Here is a 15699-nt window from a genome sequence, read left to right as displayed (position 1 = left end):
AAAGATCATGTATGCGAACAAGGGTCTGCAAGGAGAGCCGGCAAATGAGAGCCAATAACACTGTCGCAACATACCCTTCAAGGTGGAGCTTAAATGTTCCGTTTCTTTTTTTCTTCGTCATGCTCATGCATGACTTTGTGTTATTGCCTTACTGTGAAGAAACTTGCTTAGGCAAGTAACTGCTGTAAGTGGGTGATAGCCATGAACAAACAGAATTTGGAGCTTCTTGTTTTACACAGGCATGTAAGGCAGGGGTCAGTGCCTCAAAATGACAATGCCGTAATATCACCACGCCTATAGCTTCCATAACTTCCATATACTTTGTTAATTTTCTTCTTTAAAATGAGCGTTTTTCTCCTGCACAATAGCCAGCTGGTTGCTACGTGCTTATCAAGGCTATTGACCTCTTCGGATAAAACTGGATTTTAAACATTGAACTCTCCATATTTTTATTAGTTCTTCTGTGTATTTATTTGAACCAAGAAAGTCTAACACCTAAACATAACAATTATCAAGGCTGGCTGGAAAAAAATGATGCTCTGAGGTCATTTGGAAGCAGTAACTTCTATTCTTTTTTTTTTGCAGTTAGTGTGGCAGTTTAGTATAGCGAGGTCAATGCATAGCATCCTAAAAAAAAAAAAAAAGCCAGAGGGAGGAAATTGTTTTGTACCTTATTGTCTCACTCCCGCCCCCTTTATTGTGTACAGACGCTGGTGCTGCACAGTGCCGATGTCACGGTCCAGAACGAGCAGGGACTGCGGCCCTATGGTGTTGCTCTGCAGAACAGCCAGACTTCATGCGCCGACTACCTCCTCACTGTAGAGGTGTGCCTGGGACTTTCGGCCGAGCAGGTGCTGCTGGAAGCACACTTCCAAAGGTAGGCGTGAATTGCCACTGGCGCCTTTGGGGCACTGGAGCGCAGACCTTGCAGCAGCTCTCGAAGCTGCTCTCGTTTAATTGGAGGCAAACTTTGTGTTGGCGCTACTAGCGTGCTACAGTGTCCACAATGTTCAGGCACATGTGCCCGTGTAGTTCCTGTATGAAATGGAGCACTTCAATTCATGTTGAACCGATGTTGTTATCACAATTGTGAGCAAAAAAAAAAGGCCTCCTTTTCCCCTCTTTTTTTTTGGGGGGGAAGGGGGGAGGGGGGGTTTGTGGAGATGGTTAATGGCTATGTGACATCTGCCACTTTAGTGCAGAAGTACTCGTAACTACACAATTCTTTCTTGTGTGCGCACACTTACCGTTATCTTTTGCATTGGAGTTAAATGTAGATGCTTTTATTGGCTTTCCTGACAGTGCACTTGCAGATGCACTTTCCTGTTCTAGCAAAGAGAAAAGATCATCATCATCATCATCACTAACACTTTACCTCCACTTTCAAATTGTCCCTATCATCTGCTGCCATTTGGTGAATTTTTGCACATTGTGCTTCCCTTTAAATTCCACGGTGCTAAGTTGAGGTAACTGTTAACAAGTTTTGTTTCGTCAGATGTTGCCACATATGTAAAATTATGCAGCGGAAAAGGAGATGATGGGTGCAAAGTTTTCTTTGGAGCTCATGCTTATCTGTTTTGCTTTACTCCAGCTTGCAAGCAGAAAACACCGAAGTGAAGAATGGGTTCAAAGAGGTGAGTGGGCTTTCCCTTCACCTTTCTCCTTTTACATTCCCTTAATTCCGTACTTGCTTCTTGAATTCAGCTCTTCGAAATAGTGTTTTGCAATCAAGACCCCCTCGCGTTTTGCAGTTGCTTGTGCTGACAAGGAGGCTGCTGAGGAGGCAAGAAGAGATGCTGCAGTATGTCCAGGCTGTGTGTTCTGGCAACATGAATTCGGACAGGGCTGAATCTGACAGTGCCTCATCGCTGCCATGGAACTCTGTCTCAGGGTGAGTGGGGAAATTCTGGAGAAACTGGCACTTGCTGCTAGCCTGAGGTGCAGATGGGTCTCCTTCAACTCGCTAATGACACTGCCCAGCTGAGGAATTCGAAGGAAAAATTACATTGTGTGAGTGAAAACCAAACAACTCAAAACACAAAGAAAACTAAAGTCTGAAAAGTGAACGTTTTACAGTATGTGGCAGAGTATAGGAAATGGTGAGGAACAAAAATTCATAATCTTAGTACAGGCAGTTACCTGCAGTCCCCCAGCAACAAAAGTGGAGTGACCAGGAAAAGAAGAACTGAGTATTATTAGTCGGTGGGAATTAATGAGCCAACTGTTATGCGTCCAAGTCACGAAGACAGAGATAGACAGGCACTGCAGAATTCCAGAGGCATATCTGCCGGATGATCAAGTTTTTTTTAGCATCTTCTTTGAAACGCACTGTGTCAAACCAGTCGAAGGAGGTTCAGTTTTGGGCTGGCACGGTACCGCTGCCCTAATGTGTCTGACCTCGGCCACCACTTGCTGCCACGTCAAGAACACCACTGTACAAACCTCGTCTACACTGGGTGGTTTCTGTGTATAAAAACTTGAATCAAGTCATTAATTACTGCTGTTGAGTGCATGAGTATGTAGCCCTGACCTTATTTTGTTGAGGCATGTAATTCTTAAGTGATGATTATTACTTTGTGCACAAAAGAAAAAAAAAACAAGGCTGCATTTAAGTGCTCCATCGTAGCTTATGTTTGTGAGCAGGCAGCAAACAAAGAGCACTGTAGTTAGCCCTTTCATTTGTTCATCCCCCTATTCATGATTCGGTGCAGGATGTCGGAGTGCAAGCAAGCCCAACTGAAGCTGCAGGCGTTGCTGGAAAACACACAGCTCAAGCTGCTGCCCGAAGAGGAGAGTCGCCTGTTGCAGTTAGAAGAGAAGTGGCGACGCCTCCGGGTCAACAAGGGTGCTGTCGAGACACGTTCTCCCATGGAGCTGATCAGGCAAATGGCCTTTCCTGTATCTGAGCATCTGAATGCGACCCAAATGTTTTAAGCCCATTGTACCAGTACTGTAGTGGGTGGCATATAGAAAATGCAGATATTCATTTCTAAATGCAAAGTGGATGTCTGTATAGGGATATCTTAAATATTCATTCGTAAGCATTTCAAGCATCTTCATTTGTCGACGTGAAAGAAAGATGTATCCAAGATAGTTAAGTTTCACTGCAAATCGCAATCACGTTCTGGGCAACCAAAACTAACCTCCATGGCTCTTCTACAGATATATATGTGCCATGCAGACAAAGATATAATCGTGCCTCACCAATATGAACCTCATTGATAAGGACAACTAAAATTATGATCAATGTTTGTAAAGACCAGACTTTTTCAATGTATTTGCACCTCTTTAAATGTGCATACCAAGCTAACATTCGGGTCACCACTGCCGTCTTGTCTTACAGGTCCCAGTTTGCACAAGTGCTGGCCAAGTGCAGCACTCCGCTCGTGCAGCCAGTGAGGCCGGCCTCCTCTTCGGGCACTTCGGTGTCTAATGACAGTGGAGATGACAGCGCTGAGGAGGAGAAAAACGTTGTCAAGTCGCCAACAAAGCATGTGCCCAGTCGCATGCCCTGGGAGCAAGAGGTGTGCTCTTGGGACAAGGTCCAGGTCTTCTTGGATGGCCTGTGTGACAGCCAGGCCCCTCCAAAGAAAAACAGAAGTTCAAACACCCTTGTCATACGGCATGGTCCGTCCAGGTCACGAGTGAAGGACTATCGTGAGCCACTCGAGTCTTCTGCGCCAGAAAATGTCAGCCTCAAAGTTCTTTTTGAGAACAACCCCGAGTTGAGGCAAGAAGGCCAGACGTGTTCAGTTCTCGAGGTGCTGGAGCCGTCAAGCAGTGATGCTGAAGATGATCTGCACCAGGATAGTTGTGGCAGTTCCTCAGGGTCATTTCGATCGAATGAAAATGCAGTGCTGCATGTGGCTCGGCGACAGCCGAGGCAAGTGAAAGGAGACTGCCACCGACGCAGTCCAAACTCGGGTGCACCAAAGGAAGGCGGCAGGGCCAGAGCCATTTTTCTCACCAACATTGCCGAGCTGCCTGACTGTTCCAGTAGCTATAAGCTGAGTGTGAAGTTTCAGCAGTCTCAGGAGTGTTCCCGTGCAAGCTTGCCCGAAGTTGCCTCTAAAGAGGAGCTCACTGAGGCCGGTGCGAGTGACAGCAAATCCAAAAGCACCGAGAAACAGGTGAACCTTGCCGAACCTGACCTGATTCGAGGGACCAGCGCTGCAGAAAGATGTCCACCCGAGGCGTCGCCAGCAAGTGCCATTTCCTCAGAAGTTCCTGCTCGAGACAATTCTATCCAAGATGTTGAAGAAGTAAAGGAACAGCACGACAGCGTTGAAGCTGTTGCGGCTGAAAACGTGTCTTCAGCAGTAGACGCATCCTCACCTGGTGCATCCAGTGCCAAAAAGCGCAGCGGATTCCTGCTAAAGTTTTCCTTGAAGAGTCGCTTTCAGTCCAAGCAGAAGCAGCAGCAGCAGCGCAAATGCGAGGAAATAAGTCCAGAGGAGTTTCGGGAGACATACACCATGCGCAGCACCAGTTCAGATGCCCCGGCAGTTCCAAGCAGGGACGGCACAGCACCCAACCCCATCAAAGGGAACGAGTTGTTTCCGGGTGCGCCACTTCCACCGCCCATTCCCACCTTGCCGCGGAGAGGTCCGCCACCAGTGCCTCCATGTGAAGAGGTTTCTCCATGCCCTCCTATACCCTTGGGCGAGGAGCAGGAGGACAAGTGCGCACCCTCGGAAGATGGGCTGCTCTACCTCCGCAATGGTTCCCCTGAGCCAAGCATACTGCAACCAGACTCCGTGCTGTCCAAGACTACCGGAGGTCAGTGGATTTTGTGCACAGAAGCACTGAAATTTTCTTAAGCGAGGTTGAAGTAAAAAATTATGTTTCTTTTCAGTATATCAAAGGAAGCCCTTTAGCCAGATTCATAATAGCGCATACTGACAAAATAAAAATATTGATTAGTTGACAGGTTCTGTGGTCGGTAATGAATGCTTTGGCTACTACCTTGCCAGGTGGCTTCAAATCTTGTACTAAGTCAAATTCTAAACACACACACAGAATGTTTCATGATGCACTGCAAAAAACTGCTTGGAATGCTCTGCGATGGCACATCTATTGGCGGTCTGCAGAATATAAGATGGCTTGTCTGTCATTTAGAGAGCATTGCTAGCATCCAGTTCTCTTCTGTATCTTCCCCCTCAGTATTGTGGAATAAACAGAAAGGAAATACACGGCACAAACAGTGCTACACCAATCTTGGATGTATCGTAGACTTCCTGGATTAAGCTGCATTTGATATGTCCCTTCAGGTTGCCCCATCTGTTGTCACTCTGTTGGATAATTATATGTTCCCAGCGAACAACGGGGCTGTGCTTTCTACCTTGATATAGGAGAGTTGATTCGCACAGTAAAAGCAGTCTGGGTTGCTGAAGACTCACCAGCCCAGTACAGTGGCTCATTGTTGGGCATTAGTAGCGATCAATAACTGGTACTTTGCTTCATGTTTGCTCTGCACTGATATTCTTGATATCACTAATCACTGATATTAGTCTAGTCTGTTGTTGAAGCAAGATGCAGGTCTTGCATGATCTGCCAGAGATCAATAGTGATCAGCAAGGCATTAGCTTGATCTTTACTCATGTTTACTGCTATCCTGCTTTAATGAAGTAGTGCTATTTTGATGTTTATTGTCATCCATACGGGAGTGTTAGTTTACATTACTTGGGACAATTTCGTTGGGTCCCTGCAGTCATGTTTTGGTGCTTTACATATTTTTCAATGCATAAAAAAAGCTTTCAAGCTCTCAAAAACCTTACCTTCATTGCAGGAATGCATGCGCTGCGCCACCTGCCAGATATTGGTGATGACAAACACGCTATTCTCTTTCTAGTGATTTGTCCCTAACATTGCTCGCCTCCGTCTACTGCAGGAACACTGTCGCGTCCTGCATCGTCTGCGTCACAGACGGAGGATGGTCGACGGGGCTCCGTGACACTGAGCAGGACGAGCGCCTTTTCCCTGGCCAAGCCACTGTCGCCCACCGAGTTGCTGCTGCATACACCTGACTCCTCGGTGGGCGGTCGACAGTCGCCAGCTCCTAGTGAGGTCTCCAAAACTGAGAGTGCCTTGTCACCCCCGAGCGAGGCATCCAAGGCCGAGAGCGCGCGGCAGCCACCTTTGAGCAAAATTGAGGAGGCAGCCCAGGAGGCACTGAAGCGTGTTGCCGGCCCGCCACTGGAAACAACCACCCAAGACACAGCCCCTACTCAGGAATCACAGCCGCCACTGGCGACTAGCGGCAGCAGCAGCAGTAGCAGTAGCAGCAATGGCAAGGTAATTTGGCGCTGCCTCATTTTGTTTCTTCGGGGAAAAGGGAAAGGCACAGTGTAGACTCTCACATAGTCGACACATGAATCACACCGTGGAAAACATGGAAGAGGGGCTGAAATGGGGAGGAGAAAAAAGAACCGCCGTAATAGGGGGCTTCAAATTAATTTCGATCACCCAAGTGAGCCACTGTGGCCTCTGAGTCGCAAATAATTTCATGTATTGATAAACCAAAGTGCACTGTGGCCAAGTTCACGAACAGTATAATTACATTCAGGTGATGGCATAATTTTGCTTTGTCGCGGATGGTGTGTTTAGTTCCTCAGCTGTCTTGTCTAGCTACACACAGCGTGAAGATTTAGCTTTTTTGTTTGTTTCATTACCTCTTCTCAGCATGGCAACATTCCATGGCAGTTTCTTAAAGGTCAACCCCAGTGGTTTTTTCATCATTTTGTGTTTTTGGTTGAATTACATTCCTCGGCATGTCCTACCGTTTTTCGAAATTCCAATTAGAAGTATTTTTAAAAAGGAAAAACAGCAAATCGAAACCAAAACTGCTTTCACGGCCAGAAACGACGTCCCACTTGACGAAATGGTGACGTCACACTCAGTATTAGAAAAAAACACGTACGCGCGTTGGATGGTGAAAATAACGTATGGAAATCATGAAGCATTGCATAAAATATCTGAGGTAGTTCAATATAAGCCTCACAATATCATAATCATGCGGGAAGTGGACAGTAACGCCGGTATACTGTTTGTGATGTCAGAAATCAGTGTTGCCGGCAGAAATAGTCTCAATTTAAGCCATGAAAACAGCATATTTTAAAGTCATGTTGCGCGTGAACGGATTATTGTACGGCGCCCAAATTTTGTAGAATGCGTCAGGACGGAGAGGAGAATCTACAGTAAAATTTTTATTTGAATATTCGAATGTCAAAAAACCTCCGGAGTTGCCCTTAAGGGGGGACACGGTGCAAAAACCGCAGTTTGGGATAAAAAGTCCGTTTTTTGATTTCTACGGTTTTTATTCCTGGACCACTAAAGAACCTCTTGGCAAAATTTTATTTGCGGACCATTCTAGAAACGCAGGAATGCTCCTTTATTGAAAGGTCGGTGGTGCCGGCACGCTCTTTTTGGCCCAGGGAAACACCCTGCAAGCACCATTTTCAAAGCATGCACGCGGGATGTACATTCGGCCTAGTGCACAGCATGTGTGCTCTTGCCGGAAATATCATTCCTTCCTTTTTCCAACAAGCATGCATGCTTCCATCGAGAGTTGAGTGAGATGTATGGAAAATTGAAGAAAAAGCACGAAAATCAGAGGATGGGGAGCCCTGATTGGCCAGAAAAACAAAGCTTGAGGTACGATTGGTGCAAAAGTAGCACATGACATTTTAATTTAAACTTCCTTTTGTGGCATGCAAAGGCTTGTCACAACACGTTTGATCGCATACGGCTACGAATCTCATCACTTTGCTTTTCTAGTTTCTACAAACAGCTACAAAGTTTGTGTTGTGCAACAGCTTCGGTAAACGAAGATGCTCCACGAAGTCGATGCAGCACAGGCCAACCTCTCTCAGGTTGCCTCTCAGAATAACTACAGACAGCTGCAGCCATAGAGTAAATACTACTAAGGCTAAACGAAAGCGACGGCGGCAGTCCCATGTAAACCCTTTCCACTCCTTTGCTAATCATGTTTGCAGCCATGTTAGTACTTCTCGCATACAACAGCTGCGTACAGCCAGTGCCCTCTAGTGTTAGGTGTCGCTGACGACACGATACGAAACTATCGCAAGCACGCTTTTATCAGCCTTTATATCTCTTAAAATTTGCAACTGTAAAAAAAAATAAAATGTGAGAACATTTTTTTGTGAACTTTAATGCTTTATAGATCTACTTTTTGGAGTATTTTGTGCAAGTAAAGCAATAATAATTACTAGGAGAATAATAATAATATAATAATTAATAGGGAAGAACAAAAAATTGTGTGTAGCGCGAGTAAGAGCACTCTAGGGCCAGAAAACAACGGCAACTTTAAGCCACTGCTGCTGAGCAGCGTATAAAAGAAGCACTAACACATGCAGCTGAGGTGTGTTTTTGAACACTGGAGCTTTGTAAATGAAGTAGGGCGATTTTCAATTTTTGAGTCTATTTCCCCCCCCCCTTTTTTTTCCGCTTTTTTTCAGTAAACCGTCAGCTTAGGAAAACTATCCTTCTGTCATTGATATAATTAGTACCGTAGCTGGCTTTCTGGAGGAAAATTTTGTGAGCAACACAACTGTGCGCTCAGCCAATTTTCTTTTTTTTTTTTTTCGTACTAAAACAACCAGCTTTAAAAAATGGTGGTAATGAAGAAACCAGTGCCATTCTTTATATGGTAGCATTCGTTTGAAATATAGCAAAACTAAGCAAAATAATTGCACAGTTGTGTGCTCTATACATTATGGTTCATGAGGTCATGTGACACTAAAAATTTGGAAAATTACCTTTTTTTTTATGAATGATAGTTTTCCTAAGCAAGCATAGTAATCCTTGCCACCGCCGCATAGGTTGCATAATGTCCTTCATGCTTACTCTAGAATAATGAAATTTGGCAGATATGGTCCCAGCAGTGCTGTAAACTAGCCCTGAAAGTTTCAGTGAAATCGAGCTGGCAGTTCAAACGTTCACTCATTTGGGCAGTATCCCCACTTAAGCAGGTTATTTTCTGGAGGTTTATTAGTAGTGTGATTTTTCCAAAAGAAAATGACAAAAAGAGAAAGGTATGCACACTTGTTATTTACATCCTTCATGCTCCTAATTTCCTCTTACAAGCTGTAATGAATGAAAATATATGCTGGGCTGTACGACATTTACTACACGAGACAAATACATTTGCAGTCTCTATTATTAAAGCAACAGTAATGTAATACAGGGGCTACTCATAAGTGGATAGAAGGCTGATTATGTAACAGTGAATATGACTGCTACTAGCCTTCCATAAAGTATCCAGGCACAGCTCCTCACATCACGGTGATGCTGCTGTAGTGAGCTGCATCGAGAAAAGAGAAGTGCGCATTTTATTGACTGCCTGGCACTCAAAGTTGTCTGTCAGATATGAACATTAAAGGTAACTTGTATCAGGTTTTCAAATCTGTTATTTGTGAGCTCTTACATCTGTTTCACTTCAGAGTGCTACGTGCATAAAATGCAATGCATGGGTATTAATGCTCCTATTGGTTTACATTTTACAGGCAAAGAAGCTGACCCTGGCTGCTAGGAAAAATAAAAAGAGCTCCAAACCTTGGTGGGTTCTCTTACATCCTCATCTGCAAGAGGTGTTTGTGTACATGTTAATTTAGCTTCAAGTAGCCTGGCGTTTGGGTGCGAAAGCTGGAACAATTTGTCAATACATTAGCTTTTTGATTCAGTTCGTGGTATGCTTATTTTTTTTTTCTTGCAAATATCCAGCGGTTTTATATCCATAAATATTTTTATAATTATCTTTAACTTCACATTTCATGGTGAACATCAGAAGAATGGAAAGGCAGAGAGGTTAACGAGACAATGACCACTATGCTACCATATACTAGGAAAAGGGAACAAAACACGCACAGGATGGTTATAGTGTCTATAGTGTATTGAATCCTTCAGCCTTACGAGTTGGATCAAATTTGCCGTCAGATCTCTTGCATCATTGCTCGAGCTGGAGAAGATAACACTCGTCCTCGGAGAGACATAAGATGATCCTGACCTCTGTTTGCACTTTCATTGCAGGTACGAAGTATCTGACGAAGAAGACATGCTGTCACCAGACAAGTACCAGACTGTCAGGGCTCGGAGCAGCTCAGAAGACGAGGCAGACCTGGCCATAGTGGCGTGACAGTGTACTGCCATGCATCCAAGTTCCTTTCTTATGTGTTGTCCTAATAACCTGTTCAGTGCTCTGTAAAGAGAACATGTGAGCAGCATGAAAATGCTTACCAACTGAGAGACACGGAAGTGATGCACTTAACAGGCAAGGGTGGAAGGTGACGAGGCAGCCATTTTTCCCCAAGGAAGCTATATCCATGTTAACTACACCATGGTGCCTCAATATCATGTTGTCCTGGGACTTTGTTTTTTTACTTGCAAATCCTTAGCCTACTTTCGTTGTCACGGGTTTCTCTAGGAAACTGGGGCTGGCTGATTGCATTACATTTTTAAGGACAATATTTTGCACAGCCAGCATGGATAGTGTGGGTTGTGTTTGCGTAATTAAATGGCTGAAGTTTGCTTTTTGGCTGTGGACACCCAGGTAGCATGCGAAGTGTGCTGGAGTGCTTTGAAAATGCGCAGCATATGTACTGGTGGCAACTTATAATTCAGGGTGTTTCACCAGGAATGACAAAGAAGTTGGTTCCTTGAACTTAAGTAGCACTATTATGACCAGTCACACAACGTACAATAGGCACAACGTAAATAGCTGGACCATCTGATAGTAGAAGTTTTGCTGCATGACCACCGTCTTGCCAAGACGCTACATTCCAATTCACCGCAACCTCGGTGGTATAGCAGTATTTACTGACTCATCATTTAGCACCATGAAGCTCCACGTGTCACCAGTTTGCAATCTTAACCTGTGTTAACCTCCGTTACTTCCCTGCTGCCTGGGCACGTCATCTTAGCTAACACTTCACAGAGCGTAACTAGGCATGTTGCAAGGTTCCTTTGCTGTAATGAATGCATTTAGTGATCAGCACTGCACTGTCTCTCCCTCAGTAAGGAAAAGAAAAAAAAAATATCTCATGTTCTCTCAAGCCTTTACCTTGAGAGCAGGGGCCGCTATTGGCGGTGTTTGACTGATCATGTCATTTAGAAGAGGTCGTTTTTGCCAAAGCGCGATGTCACCTCGAAATTCAAGAGGTGTTTAGCAGAGGCAGACGTGTTTCGAAACTCAGGGCTGTTTTAACAAATATTTTTTTATACACGTCGTTGTTTGTTGAGTTGTGTATCGGGTGTGATGGCCTTGTAAAGCTTTTTACACTAGAGGGTGTGGCCACACCTCACATATATATTTAAAGTTGGAGCCTCTTATGCGTGCCTGTTTTATTTCCTTTCCTCCAAGTGTTTGAGATCTGAGATGCGAGACTGAGTGCTGGACTATGTGATATGTGCTCCAATTTCACTCGTACCTCTTTCGCCAAAAACATTTTCGAAGGACCACCGTGTTAACCACGAAATTCCTACACTGACCATGTTCTAATAAGCTGACTCTGCATCTTGAAAGACGGGTATCACTGCATGAAATGAGATGAAACTAGTATAGCAGCTGTTTAACTTTGACGGCACATGCTTGTGTTAGGTACACCTATTCCCAAGAACATACTCTGTTGTGCCAAGTTTTGTACATATATTGTTGTCGTTGTACCATAATCCTTCACAAGATGTACCATACAGTAATACTACTCATCTTCTAGGCTTCCTCTTTTTTGAAAACATCTTTACGAAACTAATAGCCTAAGGAGCTTGTACTGCTCCAATGCAACAATCTTGATTCTCCACTGCAAAACCCCATTGGGATACTCTTTGTATACGACAAATGTTAATTTATCTGCTGCTAATACTATTTGTACAGAGTCGATAGTCTCTTTGTATTGAGAATGAAAAAAAAAAAATAACTGTCTCCTTTTTAACTGTTACGTTGGCTGAAATAAAACATCAACTAATGATATGTCGTCCACCTGTGTACGTGTGCTGTTCCACTCCAAAATTCTTTTGTGCCACTCATTCACTGCATACGTTTCGATATAGGCAACATGACTCGGCTGTCGTCCTTATGGTTTATTGTACTTCCATCGCTCGTTTCATGGATGCTATTTACCAACTTGCTGATCCAAACAACCAAACGAAATATTTTTACATTCAGGATTTGCAATCATACATTGCTGAAGTATTTTAATCAAAAAGCACAAAAGAAAGGTAGAACAAAACAACCCGTGGTTCACCTTCAGCATCACAGTAAAGCAGTTTTTCAATGGAGCTATATTTAAAACAGTGCTCGGCGTGCATCAAAATGCCTATCCTTCTATTCGGCACCCCAAGAAAATAGTACGGCTAACCTAAAGCGCCAGTAGTGTGTGAATAATGGTCCAAGGCCATAACAACAACAAACAACTGATCTTTACAGAATGCTTACAGGCTGTCTGAAACAATAGACCTTGCTAGCATTGCTAACATGTCGTATAACCACAGCCTTAGATCCCATTACCGTCGCACCATTTCACAGTACACACTTGTGAATTAGTTGCTGAGCCATCACCTTAGAGCAGTCGACGCTGCTGCAGCCTACTCTACTGGCTGCTTCTAGTCGCACCGTACACCACTTACTCTACCTATTTAAGCAATGTTCTCTTTCTTCCTGCATGAAACATCATTGCACAAATATGCGCTTAATTTTATTATCCTTATAGTACATTTAGAGGCGAGCCAAATGCACTCATTCAAGCTTTAAACCACATGGCAGCAAGCATACTATAGGTTTTCAAGCTAGCATAACACGATGCGCATTGCATGCATGAATGCAGTTAGCATAGAGTGCCCAAGGACCAAGGAACGGTGCTCTTTAGTAAGCTAGGAATCTGATGTGCAAGAAAGAGCCAAATTTGTCACTTCTTAACCAGCAAAACCGCTCTGATAGGTCACTATGAATTAACTTCTCAACTCTCAAGATGCTGCATTCCAGTCAGACTTGAACAGAGATTTCCTTCACCCAACAAAAAGTGACAAGTTTGGCTTGCGAGCAGAGCCATAAAATTCAATGATGTGAACAGAGTATGCATGCCAGCTTGTACACTTCCGATACAGAGCTGTCCGCATTGGCGCCAATGGCAAATAAAGCTTTTGCAGCCAACGCCACAAGAGCCAGCCTTGAGACACATGGCCTTCGTGATGGTTGGGATCCCTCTGGTGGTAATGGACAATGCACTGTCCGTTTGCACTCCCCAGTCCTCTTCTGTTTCACGTGCTAAGCTTTGATGCTGTGTACATACATGAAAGCAGTGAGATGGCTCCAGTGGCCAGATAAAATGGCGCTGCAAGCAGATCAGCAGAGCCATGGCCGAAACAATGCTGGTCAGTTGCCTGACATGTCACTTCTCACTGCCTCGCTGATGTCTCCTAGCCTTCCTGCCCAAAGTCATCCATGAACTTCCTCAATTTGCCAAGGTCAGCATCATTGACTGTAGGCTTGGCAGTAGAGAGGGACAAGAGCATATCGCTCATGGTTACTGTTGGTTCAAGGAGCTTTTCTCCAGGCACATCCATCCATGACATTTCTATGGCACCAGGACTGCCTGGAGAACAGGGTGTCAGAAGATCATCAACAATGACGTTGGGGTCACTGCGGGATGGCCCCCGTACTCTCCTGAAGTGTGTGGCTGTCTGCACCTTGCGCACCGGCTGCATTAGGGCATCACGCACGAGCACTGAGATGTCGGCACCGCTGAAGCCTTCACTGCGTTTCGCCAGCTGCTTGAAGTCGTCTTCTGTCAGGGTGTGCGGCGTGTTGCCAATGTGGAGCTGTACACAGAAAGAACAACAAAGGCACATGTGGTTAGCAAATGCAGGAAAACTGTCGGCATCATCCATTTCTTTCCTGTATCATTTCCTTTAAGGCAAAAGTCGTCATGCCAAGAGTCACGACTTGCAACACACTGAAGTTTGTCTCCACTTTGCATCATTTATACATGGTTTATTAGATGGGCGAGTGAGATTTTTACACTAGTCCACTATAGGAACCTACCAGGAACTAATTGCTTGGGTCACATGCACAGCAATTTGTCGATTACTGAGACAAACAATTTAGCCCCTTAGCCAACGTCACTATTTGCTTTCTATTTCGTATCTATTTGGTTTCCAACGAGGTAACGGTAAGTGTCGATTAAGCACTTCTGAAGCTTTTAAAAGAACCAGGCGGGGATGTCACAAACACAACTGGCTGCTCAAATAAAATAAGCAAAGATGTGCCTGTTTACCTTGAACATGTGCATTCTCGCAGGCTCTTCTGGGAGCGGAATGTAGATGCGCTTTTCGAAGCGCCGCCGTATGGCCGAATCCAAGACCCAGGGGATGTTGGTTGCCCCTAGCACGAGGATACCCTCGTTGTCGCTACCGACGCCCTGCATCTGAACCAGGAACTCGGTCTTGATGCGTCGCGTGGCGTCATTCTCGTTGTCCGACCGGGTGCTACAGAGGGAGTCGATCTCGTCGATGAAGATTATGCTAGGCTTCTGATCTCGTGCCATTTCAAAAAGGTTACGCACCAGCTTTTCGCTTTCGCCCAGCCACTTCGAGACGAGGTGAGACGACGACACTGAGAAAAACGTTGAGTTGTTCGCTTCAGTGGCCACCGCCTTGGCCAGATAAGACTTTCCCGTACCGGGAGGTCCGAAGAGCAGGATGCCCTTCCATGGTTTGCGCTTGCCCGTGAAGAGGTGGGGAAATTTGATGGGCAGTATGACAGCCTCCTTGAGGGCCTCCTTGGCTGCGTGCAGTCCAGCTACGTCGGTCCACTTGATGTTCGGCTTTTCCATGACGATGGCACCCTCCAACTGGTTCATGAGTTTTTTCTTCTCCGGGTTTTCGTCATCGCTGTCCGAGCTGTTGTCGCCTTCCTTTTTGTCACTGTTCTCGCCCTGTTTCACGGGCTTCCTCTCCTTAGTCTTTGTACGGAGGTACTCTTTAAGCTTCTCTGCCCTGTCCAAGTACTGGACACACTTGGATCTGATACTTTCTTTCGCCCGGTCGGTCTGTGCTTCGTACCTGATAGCATGAAGAAAGTACTCCACTGCATGCTCGTAGAGGCGCAGGGCTTCGGCGTAGTTCTTGTTCTTGTCCTCCTCGGTGGCCTTTGTCACCAAGTCGATGGCTTTCTGAAGAGCTGTGCTATTACTCATCCTGCCTTACGTCAACATAAGCCTAAAGTCAAACGATGCCGAGAATGCTGTTACACCACCATTTCGATGGCCTGCATCAACCCCAAATACCACAACAAAGAAAAATGCCCGGAAGTTTTGGCACCACCCTATTTCCGATCGCAAGCTAGTATCTCCGTAAGTACGGTGCGAAGTGCTCTAGTTTCACAATTATATTTAGCGAAAATAAATCAAGCCAGCAATTAGAACTTAGAGTTTCTTTTAAAGTTGCAAGAGCAAGAAATACGATTGCTAAAGCTGCTTTAAGGTGGCGCTAGTTTGCCCCACCTCGGCGTCTTACCTCACTCGGCGCGGTGGGCGCGGCCACCTAGGCGCAGTAAAGTGGCGTCTGCTTATGAATGTCAGTCGGGGTTGCCAAGGCTGCCTTATAAATTACTCATAGCGGAGTGGAAGCTTCAACTAAGAGGCGGCAGCTTCCTCAACCGCAGTATTCGCTCGCGAATCAGCCACATGC

At 45.1% G+C, this 15699-nt stretch overlaps 2 protein-coding genes across 3 annotated transcripts in view; one reads left to right on the top strand and one right to left on the bottom strand.

Moving 5' to 3' along the window:
* Positions 1–11949, top strand: part of LOC146186602 (uncharacterized) — an 88402-nt gene extending 76453 nt beyond the window's left edge. For both annotated transcript variants that reach the window (XM_084607326.1, XM_084607327.1), the window contains 8 exons: positions 708–877; positions 1592–1634; positions 1752–1891; positions 2712–2882; positions 3344–4779; positions 5891–6294; positions 9525–9577; positions 10048–11949. In XM_084607326.1, the coding sequence (XP_084463452.1) occupies positions 708–877; positions 1592–1634; positions 1752–1891; positions 2712–2882; positions 3344–4779; positions 5891–6294; positions 9525–9577; positions 10048–10153 (2523 nt within the window). In that variant the 3' untranslated portion in view covers positions 10154–11949. The remainder of the gene's footprint in view (positions 1–707; positions 878–1591; positions 1635–1751; positions 1892–2711; positions 2883–3343; positions 4780–5890; positions 6295–9524; positions 9578–10047) is intronic.
* Positions 11950–12080: 131 nt separating this feature from the next.
* Positions 12081–15442, bottom strand: Vps4 (vacuolar protein sorting 4). The gene is made up of 2 exons (XM_084607328.1): positions 14286–15442; positions 12081–13830 (listed from the first exon to the last, which is right to left on the bottom strand). Exons 1-2 carry the CDS (start codon positions 15204–15206, stop codon positions 13429–13431), a joined length of 1323 nt encoding a protein of 440 aa, XP_084463454.1. The 5' UTR covers positions 15207–15442; the 3' UTR covers positions 12081–13428.
* Between the last annotated feature and the right edge of the window lie 257 nt (positions 15443–15699).

Source organism: Amblyomma maculatum, chromosome 6 (genome assembly GCF_055883805.1).
Source record: "Amblyomma maculatum isolate TAMU_Amacu chromosome 6, ASM5588380v1, whole genome shotgun sequence".
Lineage (NCBI taxonomy): Eukaryota > Metazoa > Arthropoda > Arachnida > Ixodida > Ixodidae > Amblyomma > Amblyomma maculatum.
This window is presented reverse-complemented; position numbering and strand designations above follow the sequence as displayed.